Consider the following 13,334-nt stretch of genomic DNA (forward strand, 5'->3'; position numbering starts at 1 on the left):
GGTGACATAAGGAAGACCCTATTCAGGATTAACCCATGAAAGGCTGCAGGTCCTGACAACATACCTGGTGACACAACCTGTCTCTCAATGTGGGGAAGAAGAGGTTGTGATGGACTTCAGGAGAAACTCTGTTGACCACCTCCCACTGACTATCAGCAGCTCGACTGTAGAGAGTCAGCAGCACTGAATTCTAGGGGGTGCACACAGATCACAGAGGATCTCACCTGGACCACCAACACTACATCACTCTCCAAACAGACCCAACAGCGCCTCCACTTCGTGCGCTACTGCAGGACAATGAACACAGCTGCAAAGATCATCAGTGTCTCTCTCCCCTTCATACGGGACATTTTCTTTGCACGATGCTCCAGCAAATCCACCAGTGCCGTGAAGAACCCCACCCATCATTCCCACAGTCTCTTTCAGCTCCTGCCGTCAGGAAGATGGTACCGGAGCATCAGAGCCCGCTCTGCCAGACTACTCAACAGCTTCTTGCCCCAGGCTGTGAGAGCCTTCAACTCCAGTCACCCCGCTCACCTTTAATACCCCTGTCCAAACTCCTAACCCCTGAAACAGAAGCCACACACAGGATGAGTGGCCTATACAAACCCTCCATCTGTGGTTATACTCTCTTCTCTCTCTATCTGCACTGGACACTTTAACATCCTCACTAGTACCAGATTCACTATAGGGTAATACATTTTTTTTTTACAATGTACATACACTACAGACTCACCTTTCATTGTCTCCCAGTTGTGCTGCTTGCCCTGAATGTCTTTTTGTACCACTGCACTACTGTGTGTTGTTACATGTGAAATTCAAATTATATGTCCAGGGTATATGTGCAGTATTTATGGAAAGTATATAGTATATGTGTACTTACTTGTATATGTATAGTAAGTGTAACTGGTGCCCTGGGTCTGTGTTCATTTCTGTTGTCATGTGGACTCTTATTTTGAAGTTATTTTCTGTCCCCATTGTCGGATTAGGTCTCTGGTTCCCCTGTTTGGATTATGTTCCTGTTTCTGTCTTGGATTATCTTGGTTTGTGTTTTTTGAATAAACTCTTGCTGCACTTGGATTCTCACCTCTCCTCGTCCCTGCTTAAAACGTAACAGAAAGATTATAGTATTGGTATAGTTAGATTACTTTTTTCAGTAGTTTATGTGTAGGTTTATACCTGTTTATATGTTTATAGGCTACTTCTACTGTTTATATTTGTTTTCATGTAGCATGTGGTCCTGCAAGGCATGAAATTTCGTTCCACTGTATGTCTCCACATATAGTAGAATGACAATAAAGCTCACTTGTTTTGACTTGAAAAGACTGTACAGTGCTACGTTCATTTTTAGCATCAACTGTTATTCTGGGATAAGAAATGACTGTTAGGAATGGAGAAAGACATATGACGTGCTCTCCTGTCTGCATCAAAGTCTGTGAATGGTCTCAGGAGGGTATTGTCCAATAAATATTGGAAAGACATTCAATAATTGCTATTAAGTGTCCGGGAAGCTTGGCTGGATCCACTGACCTTCAGTATGGTCTCATTTCTATGACTGATCTGTGCTATTTTTAGCGTTGGTCTTTATTATTTAGTGTTGAATGGCTCTAAAGATGTTTTAGAGCACTCTCAGATTGGAGGGGCCTTATTAGGTGGGGGTACAGGAAGGTTGTCACAGTCCCCATATTTTGCACTTATTGTTATATTATTATTTATTTTTGTAAGGTCTGAGTCAGCAGTTCAGTCATTTACTTAGTCCATACTCGAACTCAGCCCAGTGCCTATGCTCAGCCACAATATCAGTGTCTGGAGTCCCTATGGTTCATTTAAATAGACAGAAAGGTACTTTCTACTGATTGTGTGTATGATATATTGAAGGGGGTGCTTTTTATTATTAAATAACTAAAAGTACTACTAATAGTAAAAGTATTTACCCAATTTAATAAAATGACATTTAGAGTTTCTGTCCATTCTTTATCTGACCTCCAAGGGGCATTATATTTCTTATAAGGAGACACTGAAGAGGTTACTTTTGTTCTAAAAAAAATCTTGAGTTAATTGGTATAATTGCTCGTTTCTATATTCATAAAGTCAAACGGAATAAAAAAATTTGAACAATTTAAAATTCATGTTAACCATGCAATGACAACTATAGGCTATACAGCAGTTGAATAGATAAAAAAAATTGTGAAATGCCTTTCTTCCCCCCCCCCCCCCCCCCCCCCCATGTATTTATTTACCCCCAAAAAACACCTAGGCCTATATATAGTTGAATTTGTTTACATGCCATTCCCCTAGCAGTAATCATGTAGAATGTGTTAGTTAAGTATGGCTGGGACATGCTATCGCATTATATCAAATAAACAAAATAAAGCAGACGAAGTTATTGACAGGGGTTACATAAGTCTAACAAAGTAAATGTCTGCTCAGCCATATGCAGCATTTTGGAAGGAGCGGCGTATATGGAGGTGTTGTGCTGGCATTCTCCGTATGGTTTATCTTTTTGAGATACTCAAATAGCTGATTTGTGTGCCTGTTCCGTGAGAACAGAATCTACATTTTAGTCAGTCGAAATTAGATAATAAATTGTGGATGAACTTACATGCAAGCAGCGTAAAAAACGCTGTTAAAGCACTAGAGGGTTTAATTTGACCTCTATTTAGCTTGAAATTTCAGTGTCTGTCTTGAACCCCTTTGTTTTGACGCAACAGTTTAAAATTGGCAAATTTGATATCTGTCATTAGCGTTATTATTTAGGCCTACTCATTTTCATGCCGTTCCGTTACGAACGAATCGAATTGTGAATCGGTTCAATTGAATGAGTTGGTTCACAAGTAAAAGATCCGGTCGCTACCGCGTGCTTTAACAAAAAGTAAACAACTACAGGGGAAACTTTCAGCAAATAACAATTTAAATTCCTGTATGATTCTAATATAAATGCATCGTATGATTTCAGAAGACTTGGAATATTGGAACATTGATCGATCGCTTCTGTTCACTATATGAACTTCCATTTTATGGAAAATCTGCAGATTAGGGTGAGTAACGGTAGCCGCATCTATGTTCATCTGTTGCCACATGCAGCTGCATCACAACCATAGACTGTAACAATGCCATTTTCTTTTTCTTTTTTTTTAATCTTTGGCGTAGTTTCGATTTCTATTTACTTTCTGGGGGTGTAAGTTATATTCTAAAAGTTATATACTAAAAGGCCTGCGGCCAAACATTCCTCACAGCTCCAAACTACCCAAAAGAGGTGAGAGAGCATATTACAGGGTCAGCTGAGAGAGAGAGAGCGAGAGAGCGAGCTGAGAACACACAGCTGAACAGTGCATTTGCATCCTTGCAGGTTGGTTATAACAGAAGGTCCTTAAGCGAAATAGACATTTTGTAAAAGTAAAGGAGAGGCCCTCATCGAAAGTAAGTGTTTTCTCTCTATCATTTATTCTTAAATGGTAATTTACTCTAATTTTTGTTGAATTATGAACATTCAGAAAACGCTGTACTGCACACCATCCATCATTAAGATAATTTCCTTTAATTGCCTTTTTTTAAAAATGTTGTCAATTTATAACATAGTTTATTACTGCACATTTATATGAAAATATGATGTGTTCATAATAATGTTACACTGCCTATAACCCTCTTTCTGGTCTCTTTCATTATTTAAATAATAACTATATTTTTATTATTATGTGTCATTGTGTTTGTGCTCACTTTGTAAATATTTTCTAGGCTTGTATCTTGTTTAAAATTGAAACCCAATTTGCGTTAAATCTATTTTAGTAAATGTTTCACAGTGTGTGTTCTGGTCAGCCGATACCAATTATCATGTTTGCACATCACTGAAGACAGAATGGTCTTTTTTAGTGTATCACATTTCTTGTTCACTTTAAATTATTATGTGGCTCTAATACTATCTTTAACACAACATGTAATATTGATATGAAATCATTTCTCATTTATAATAAAAAAATCCTTGTGCTATTAAGCATTATTGCTGCAATACTTGCTATTGCAGTGTGAATTAACATTATAGTACATACATACTGAACTTTTCCAATGTATTAAATGTATAGACTGGTAAATATTTACAGCAATAACATTTGTTATTAAAAAAATAGTAACCAGTCTCAACCAGGCCAGCCTCTGTGCTTCTCTCATTCCTTTCTGACACCCATTTGAGAGGATTTTCTCACTAACAATGGCTGTCCAGCAAAGTGGCTGAACTCTGCATTCCACTCCAGACCCCAGCTACATTTGTGTGTATATTTAAAGAAAGCCAGAGAAGACCTTGTCATGGTCCTCTCTCAGGGGTGATACACTCTTTGTCTAATAGCTCTTAACCTTGTGCTTGTTGCCATGCAACTCTAAAATCCAACTTGAGAAGTGCATTTCTCACTCTCCATGACTACTTTAGTCTTCATTATTAAGTTAACAATTATTAACAGATCTTCTAAAGTACATATTTACTTTGCAGTGGACATTTTTATTTCATGTTCTATTTATTCTATTCAGTTTTCAAAACTCAATTTTTCAAAAAAAAAATAAATAAAAAAAATCAGAAAAGGTGTAATTTTTAGTTGTGTAAGCAACATGCATGAAAAAGGAATACTTTAAAAAGTCTTTAATAATAAACTCAGGAAATCACCATGAGCACACAGGAGATAAACAACACATAATAACAGCTGAGGACTGAACTGAACAGGGAAGTATATATGCAAGAGATAACAAGGAACTAAATGAGATACATTTGATAATTATACGTTTTTTATTTTTTAAAGTATTTTTTTTGTGTCTCACGTGATTTGAATTAATTGTCACATGTTTTGGAGTGTGTGTCTAATTAAGGTGATTATCTGTTTCTGTTAGAGTTGTATTTTTCAACATGGGTATTGTGCCTGATGAAGACCTGACGGTCAAAACGTTGCGCTTTCAATAAAAGTTGTTTGGAGCTGTGAATTCAGTGTGCAGACATCACATTTCTTTTTTCCATAATAATGTGTAACCATAGAAAGAATCAGGGACATAATCAGAAACCAAGAAACCCGAAACTAAACAGAGCAGGGAAACAGAATATCAAAATAAGAGTTCATAGAATTCTTAAGAGTGGAGTTGGAAACCATCCTGTAGTCTCAATTCATTCATTCAATGAAGTGAATGCTAGATTTGCAATTTACACTGTGGTTCAAAAGTTTGGGGTTGATAAGATTGTTTAATGTTTTTGAAAGAAGTCTCGTATACTTACTCACCAAGGCTGCAATCCAGCAAAAACAGTAATTTTGTGAAATATTAAAACAATTTAAAATAGACACAAAGTTTTGTCATGAAATTCTAGATGGCACAGGCTGATTAGGTCCTCTCTATAGGGCTAAGCTGATTGGTTCCTGCTGTAAAGCAGCCAATGAGCTTGCTGCTCAACTTTCAAATACTTGGCCAGAGTCTGCAGTTTGCAGCATGCTTTCAGATTTCCTCCACCTTCCCCAGCTCCACCTATATAGATCTGCTATGGGTAATTAATGTATGCTATTGTACAGCAGCAGCATGTCTTATTTGCTCACAGCATGTCATGTATGTATTGGCAGTAGCAAGTTCCATACATGTTCTGCAGCAGTAGTTGGAGCAGCAGTAGTTTAATCAACAGCAGCAGCAACAACAGCAGTAGAAACAGTAATAATCAACAGCAGCAGCAATAACAGCAGTAGAAACAGTAATAATCAACAGCAGCAGCAGCAACAGCAGTAGAAACAGTAATCAACAGCAGCAGCAATAACAGCAGTAGAAGCAGCAGCAATAACAGCAGTAGAAGCAGTAATAATCAACAGCAGCAGCAGCAGCAATAACAGCAGTAGAAGCAGTAATAATCAACAGCTGCAGCAATAACAGCAGTAGAAACAATAATAATCAACAGAAGCAGCAATAACAGCAGTAGAAACAGTAATAATCAGCAGCAGCAATAACAGCAGTAGAAACAGCAATAATCAACAGCAGCAGCAATAACAGCAGTAGAAACAGCAATAATCAACAGCAGCAGCAATAACAGCAGTAGAAACAGTAATAATCAACAGCAGAAGCAATAACAGCAGTAGAAGCAGCAGCAATAATCAACAGCAGCAGCAATAACAGCAGTAGAAGCAGTAATAATCAACAGCAGCAGCAATAACAGCAGTAGAAACAGTAATAATCAGCAGCAGCAATAAAAGCAGTAGAAACAGCAATAATCAACAGCAGCAGCAATAACAGCAGTAGAAACAGTAATAATCAGCAGCAGCAATAACAGCAGTAGAAACAGCAATAATCAACAGCAGCAGCAATAACAGCAGTAGAAACAGCAATAATCAACAGCAGCAGCAATAACAGCAGTAGTAACAGTAATAATCAACAGCAGAAGCAATAACAGCAGTAGAAGCAGCAGCAATAATCAACAGCAGCAGCAATAACAGCAGTAGAAGCAGTAATAATCAACAGCAGCAGCAATAACAGCAGTAGAAACAGTAATAATCAGCAGCAGCAATAACAGCAGTAGAAACAGCAATAATCAACAGCAGCAGCAATAACAGCAGTAGAAACAGCAATAATCAACAGCAGCAGCAGCAATAACAGCAGTAGAAACAGTAATAATCAACAACAGAAGCAATAACAGCAGTAGAAGCAGCAATAATCAAGAGCAGCAGCAATAACAGCAGTAGAAACAGTAATAATCAACAGCAGCAGCAATAACAGCAGTTGAAGCAGCAGCAATAATCAGCAGCAGCAATAATCAACAGCAGCAATAACAGCAGTAGAAGCAGTAATAATCAACAGCAGCAGCAATAACAGCAGTAGAAGCAGTAATAATCAACAGCAGCAGCAATAACAGCAGTAGAAGCAGCAGTAATAATCAACAGCAGCAGCAATAACAGCAGTAGAAGCAGTAATAATCAACACCAGCAGCAACAACAGCAGTAGAAGCAGTAATAATCAACAGCAGCAGCAATAACAGCAGTAGAAGCAGCAGCAGTAATCAACAGCAGCAGCAATAACAGCAGTAGAAGCAGTAATAATCAACAGCAGCAGCAGCAGCAATAACAGCAGTAGAAGCTGTAATAATCAACAGCAGCAGCAATAACAGCAGTAGAAGCAGCAGCAATAATCAACAGCAGCAGCAATAACAGCAGTAGTAACAGTAATAATCAACAGCAGAAGCAATAACAGCAGTAGAAGCAGCAGCAATAATCAACAGCAGCAGCAATAACAGCAGTAGAAGCAGTAATAATCAACAGCAGCAGCAATAACAGCAGTAGAAACAGTAATAATCAGCAGCAGCAATAACAGCAGTAGAAACAGCAATAATCAACAGCAGCAGCAATAACAGCAGTAGAAACAGCAATAATCAACAGCAGCAGCAGCAATAACAGCAGTAGAAACAGTAATAATCAACAGCAGCAGCAATAACAGCAGTTGAAGCAGCAGCAATAATCAGCAGCAGCAATAATCAACAGCAGCAGCAATAACAGCAGTAGAATCAGTAATAATCAACAGCAGCAGCAATAACAGCAGTAGAAGCAGTAATAATCAACAGCAGCAGCAATAACAGCAGTAGAAGCAGCAGTAATAATCAACAGCAGCAGCAATAACAGCAGTAGAAGCAGTAATAATCAACACCAGCAGCAACAACAGCAGTAGAAGCAGTAATAATCAACAGCAGCAGCAATAACAGCAGTAGAAGCAGCAGCAGTAATCAACAGCAGCAGCAATAACAGCAGTAGAAGCAGTAATAATCAACAGCAGCAGCAGCAGCAATAACAGCAGTAGAAGCTGTAATAATCAACAGCAGCAGCAATAACAGCAGTAGAAGCAGCAGCAATAATCAACAGCAGCAGCAATAACAGCAGTAGAAGCAGTAATAATCAACAGCAGCAGCAATAACATCAGTAGAAGCAGCAGCAATAATCAACAGCAGCAGCAATAACAGCAGTAGAAGCAGCAGCAATAATCAACAGCAGCAGCAATAACAGCAGTAGAAGCAGTAATAATCAACAGCAGCAGCAATAACAGCAGTAGAAGCAGTAATAATCAACACCAGCAGCAGCAGCAATAACAGCCGAAACAGCAGTGTAGCAGATCTATTCCACCAAAAACAAACATTATTAATGTTGAAAACAGTTGTGCTGCTTAATATTTTTGTGGAAACTGTGATACATTTTTTTTCAGGACTCTTTGATAAATAGAATGTTCAAAAGAACAGCATTAATTTAAAATAAAAAAAAAATGTGTTAAAAAAAACCCTTTTGAATGGCAGTGTATAAATATTGTACATGTTATTGTTATATAGTGGTGTTGACTAAGGAAAACACATTTTGTGAGAAAATTGTAGTTTTATCCCAATCCCAATATCTGCTTCATGGACAGATTGAGCTACAGCAACATGTTGTAGCAATAGCAACCAAATAATCAAGAGATAAAGAGAGATTTTCAGTTCAGGGTTTATTTGCTGCATAGTAACCACCCATCTCATTAGACCAATACAATAGAGGAATGGCCAGAGAGATGAAAGCACAGTACTGAATGAGAACATTAATTTCCATATACATTCATCTCATGACCTGCAGGAGTGCAGACCTGGGCTCTATTAGAGTGTAATTAAATTGCATACATTGGTGTGTGTGTGTGTGTGCTGTCTTGAAAGGTGATAGAGATGTATTATTTTAACTCTAAATTTACACAGACCATTCAAAGGGATGCACATCAGGCTTTTATTCATTTATATGGCTTATTTTATGCTATGTTAAATTGTAATACTATTTTACAATTTTACTGTATTTTTTATCAAATAAATTCAGCCTTGGTGAACAAACAAACTTGAAAAATGCCTCAATGATCCTAAACTTTTAAACGGTGGTGTATATTGATTTCCACTTTGTATCTGAAATATTTCCATAGTGGCAAAGTTAAATAAAATAATAAATAATACATGTCTATAATTTCTAAAATACTTAAGGCAATTCAAATGCTTTGAATAGACATTTGATTTAATTTATATTTTCTGAGCCAATTAACTAGATCTGTACTTTATGTGATTATCAGCTTAATTCAATAAATGTATTCTAATGGTTTATATGCATCTCTGTGTCTGGCTCTAGTATGTTGCTGGTGTTGCTGTGCTGGTTTGTCGGGGTCACAGTGCTTTTATATGTCTTGTACTCCTGGTTCATCCCTGCTGTTGTGCAGTTCAACGGCAGTCTCGCGTTACTCTGGCATGATGTCATCGTTGAGCGTGCTCTCGATACTCTGACCAGATCCACTCGACCACAGGTGACTCAATTAGTCCTGGTTTAACAGTTTTCTTTCTCAATACAGAATTACAGAATGTACCTCAATCCTGAAAGGTGTTAAACTATTGAGGCCCATGAAGTAAACAAAGTCGTCACCAGAACCCTTTATGTCTTTGTTGTGACCAGCGTCTGCTGAATGCAGTACGGAAGCATGCAACCCGAGGTGACCCTCAGAGTGTGATCTCGGCCATTGATCATTTCTGCCGACACAGTGAATGGGCTATGAACATTGGAGATGAGAAAGGTCAGAGCACTGCTTTTGTATTTCCAGACTCGTTATTATTATTTTTCATTGCACAGAAATGTTCAGGGGAAAATCTGAAAGAAATTTCAGATTATTTTCTGAAGATAACATTTGAATATGTTTGCTTCAAAATAGGGAAATGGGTTTTATTAATTATGTCATTTTTATTACTTAACTAACCGTATAAACGGTAAATATACTGTTTTTACTGTATTTTTGATCAAATAAATGCAGCCTTGATGAGCAGAAGAGACTTCCTTCATAAACATAAATAGTGTTCAAAGTATTCCAATATATGTACTCAATTTCACACATTTTTGGAACTTTTGCTAAGCCAGCTATATAATTTTTAATCTTTTTTTTTTTTTTTTTTGCCTATACTTGTCAGGGCCAAATATTCTCACTTATACACTAAAATATAATGACAACAGCTGACTATACTTATTACGGATCCTCACCACTAGTTAAAAAGTCTTATAAATCGGCCAAAACATGTTTTTATTTAAATTTAGTGTTTTGCACATGTTTCTTGAGGGATATGTTTAGCGGTAGGGGTTGTTTTAGGCCATAGAAAATATCCTTAACCTGATATAAAATCAATGGAAGTCTATGCAATGCCCTCACTAATATAATGAAACAAACGTGTGTTTGTGTGTGTGTGGCCTGGTAAACCCTACATTATGGGGACAAAATGTCCCCACAAAGATGGCAATATCTGAAATCCTAGTCCTTGTGGGGAGGGGAATTGTTTTGGTCCCCATGAGGAAAACATCTTAAAAATGTTTTAAAAGTGCAAAGAAGATTTATTGGTTTGGGGGTAGAGTTGGTGTATAAGGGGAGATAATATACAGTTTGTGCAGTATAAAAATCATTATGTCAATGGAAAGTACCCATAAAACAAGAAAACACAACATATGTGTGTACTGTGTATGTATGTGTGTACACTCAGGCTGTATCCTGGACTCAGTGGTGAGTGAGTTGAACCCAGAGAAGGTCCTAGAGTTGGGCACATACTGTGGATACTCTACAGTGCGCATCGCTCGTCTGCTTCCTCCTGGAGCTCGTCTGATAACACTGGAGTTCAATGCAAATTATGCTGCAATTGCTCGACAAGTAATCGCCTGGGCGGGTCTTGAAGACAGAGTAAGGGCCCTGTTCCTTCACAAACACTTCATTTACATACAGTAGTCCTTATTTACTCTCTACTCTCTGCAAACATTATGTTTGTAGCCTATATATTTCAAATGAAAGGAGTCATTTCCTGTTTATTATGCCTTGAATCAATGTTTTACTTCATCAGGTCCAGCTTGTAGAAGGTGCTTCTGAAGATTGGATCCCGCGCATGAAGGAGCATTTTGGAATTGAAACATTTGATTTAGTTTTTCTGGACCACTGGAAGGACCGTTACCTCCCTGACACAAAATTAATGGAGGTGTGTTTGATTCTGACCACTGTAATTTCATTCAATCTCAGTTAGAGATTATGGTGCCTCTACAATGCAAATATGTCCAAAAACTTCATGAAGTCAGTTGCAATGTCAGTGTTTTCCTCTCGATTTTACTGGAAGCATATATCCAACCTTTTCTGCACTTCTCTTTTTTTCTGTCTTCTTTATTTATAGGATTGTGGTCTACTAAGGAAAGGCACCGTTCTGCTTGCTGATAATGTGATCTGTCCGGGAGTCCCAGACTATCTTCAATATGTGCGCAATAGCCTTTCCTATAAAAGCTGCTATTTTAAATCCCATTTAGAGTATACCAAGGCAGAGGACGGCTTGGAAAAGTCTGTGTTTTTGGGCTAGAGGTATACAGAAATGGTTCATATGTTTACCTTTTTTCGCTTGACTTTTTATGCTAAGAGTTTCTCAGATCTAACAAGAGGTGTATTTTGAATAATTTACTATCATAAGTCCTTAAGACTTACTGGACTTAAAATATGTGAATCAGGACACAGTTCTGCATATTTGTTCAAACAAGACCACTGTTTTACCACTCTGTACCACTAGAGGGTAGGATCACATTTAAAATGGCTGGTCTAGACCCTCTCTTACAGTGTTACCAGAAATTTTATCTTAAAATATACCAGTGATTCTGTATTTATATTTTTTACAGAAAATGTAACCTTTTTAGGTTATTTTATAGTTATTCTGTAATAATTGAAACAATGCCACTTTGTGTTCATGTCATTTAGAGTGTGTTCATTTTAGCTTTTTTATTTATATTTTTTAGTATTGATAGTGGCTTATATGGATTGCTGTTTTATTTATGTTTTGGTGCATAATTTTGTATGCTTTAATGTTGCAATTTTATTTGTGTCTGGCAATAATGTTTTATTCATTTCATTTTAAGGTGATATTTTAATTAGCTTTTTAATCTAAGCTACTGTCTTAATGTAAAACTAAGTTATTATAAAACACATTTTCATGACCTCACCATTGTTTGTGTGTGTGTGTGTGACCTGGTAAACCCTACATTATGGGAACAAAATGTCCCCACAAAGATGGCAGTATCCAAAATTCTTTTAGTTTTTTGTTCTCCATGAGGTAAACAGCCAGGATAGGGTTAGTGTAAGGGGACAGAATAAAGTTTGTACATTATAAAAATAATTGTGTCTGTGAAAAATGGTTACTTTTGTCTCAAAACACAAGACTATGAAGATATAACAGACAATTACATTTTTATTTTTTGTTCATTTATTATTCGGATCCATCCCTCTCACATTTAATAGTGTCATATTCCACAACTTAATTTAACAGTCATAAATCTTTAATAGCATTGAAAATGAACCACTACAGCCCAGCCACACTTTTCAAAATAATACATCCACAAGCACACTTATAAATAAAAATATGATAGACACCTTAACCCTCAATGGTACAGAGTTTCCTCCAGAGCATAGATGGAGATGAGGATGAAGATGGATATGAAAACTTGACATGATAACTTGATGATATGGCAAATAGTTCAGCTGTCGAAATCCGTTCCCCCACCCCAATGAAGAGAGATGTTGATGTATCGGCTTAAAATATGCTTATTCTATTCTGTGTGGATGGAACTTAAACAGCATCAATTTGATAAATATTAGAACCTCAGTGTGTCAGAAATATGGGGGGAACAGAATCCGACGGCAATTAAAACAGCTGTCGGAATCCGTTTCCCCACTCCCATTATGAGAGGTGTTGATGTAATGGCTTAAAAAATGCTGATTTTATTGTTGTGTGTGGATGGAGCTTAACTTGCATCAGTTTAAAGAATATATTTCTTTGCCTACTATTATGATAGGACAGTATAGTATAAAGAAAGTTTGACGAAACGGGATTTGAACTCGGGTCGTAATAAGCTGAAAAACAACGAATGCCAGTGTAGAGTGTACTGACCACTAGGCTATTGGGTTCAGCAAGTTGCTGCAATGTGATAAATATTAGAACCTCATTGTGTAAGAAACAGAGGGGGAACAGAATCCGACGGCAAATAGTTCAGCTGTCGAAATCCGTTCCCCCACCCCAATGATGAGAGATGTTGATGTATTGGCTTAAAATATGCTTATTCTATTCTGTGTGTGGATGGAGCTTAAACAGCATCAATTTGATAAATATTAGAACCTCAGTGTGTCAGAAATATGGGGGGAACAGAATCTGACGGCAAAAAAAACCAGCTGTCGGAATCCGTTCCCCCACTCCCATTATGAGAGGTGTTGATGTAATGGCTTAAAAAATGCTGATTTTATTTTTGTGTGTGGATGGAGCTTAACTTGCATCAGTTTAAAGAATTTTTTTT

General features: G+C 37.3%; 1 protein-coding gene across 4 annotated transcripts; it reads left to right on the forward strand.

Annotated features, from left to right (window-relative positions):
- Positions 1-1,048: 1,048 nt before the first annotated feature.
- comtb (catechol-O-methyltransferase b) lies at positions 1,049-11,988 on the forward strand. Of its 4 annotated transcripts, none has more exons than XM_079858148.1 (7): positions 2,803-2,872; positions 2,957-3,038; positions 9,123-9,294; positions 9,441-9,558; positions 10,508-10,701; positions 10,859-10,990; positions 11,180-11,988. In XM_079858148.1, exons 3-7 carry the CDS (start codon positions 9,124-9,126, stop codon positions 11,357-11,359), a joined length of 795 nt encoding a protein of 264 aa, XP_079714274.1. In that variant the 5' UTR covers positions 2,803-2,872; positions 2,957-3,038; position 9,123; the 3' UTR covers positions 11,360-11,988. The 4 variants fall into 4 exon arrangements, with proteins under 4 accessions (XP_079714275.1, XP_079714274.1, XP_079714272.1 ...); XM_079858146.1 differs by adding an exon at positions 3,350-3,420 and having other exon boundaries at positions 2,831-3,038; XM_079858149.1 differs by lacking the exons at positions 2,803-2,872; positions 2,957-3,038 and adding an exon at positions 1,049-1,110.
- The last annotated feature ends 1,346 nt before the right edge of the window (positions 11,989-13,334 follow it).

Source organism: Squalius cephalus (assembly GCF_949319135.1).
Source record: "Squalius cephalus genome assembly, chromosome: 22".
NCBI classification, from domain to species: Eukaryota; Metazoa; Chordata; class Actinopteri; order Cypriniformes; family Leuciscidae; genus Squalius; species Squalius cephalus.

Bases quoted from the DNA above. Each gene is read 5' to 3' on its own strand.
- comtb (XM_079858149.1), top strand. From the start codon at position 9,124: ATGTTGCTGGTGTTGCTGTGCTGGTTTGTCGGGGTCACAGTGCTTTTA. The intron at 9,559-10,507 runs GTCAGAGCACTG...GTGTACACTCAG, and splicing joins GAACATTGGAGATGAGAAAG to GCTGTATCCTGGACTCAGTG. The intron at 10,702-10,858 runs GTAAGGGCCCTG...TTACTTCATCAG, and splicing joins GGGCGGGTCTTGAAGACAGA to GTCCAGCTTGTAGAAGGTGC.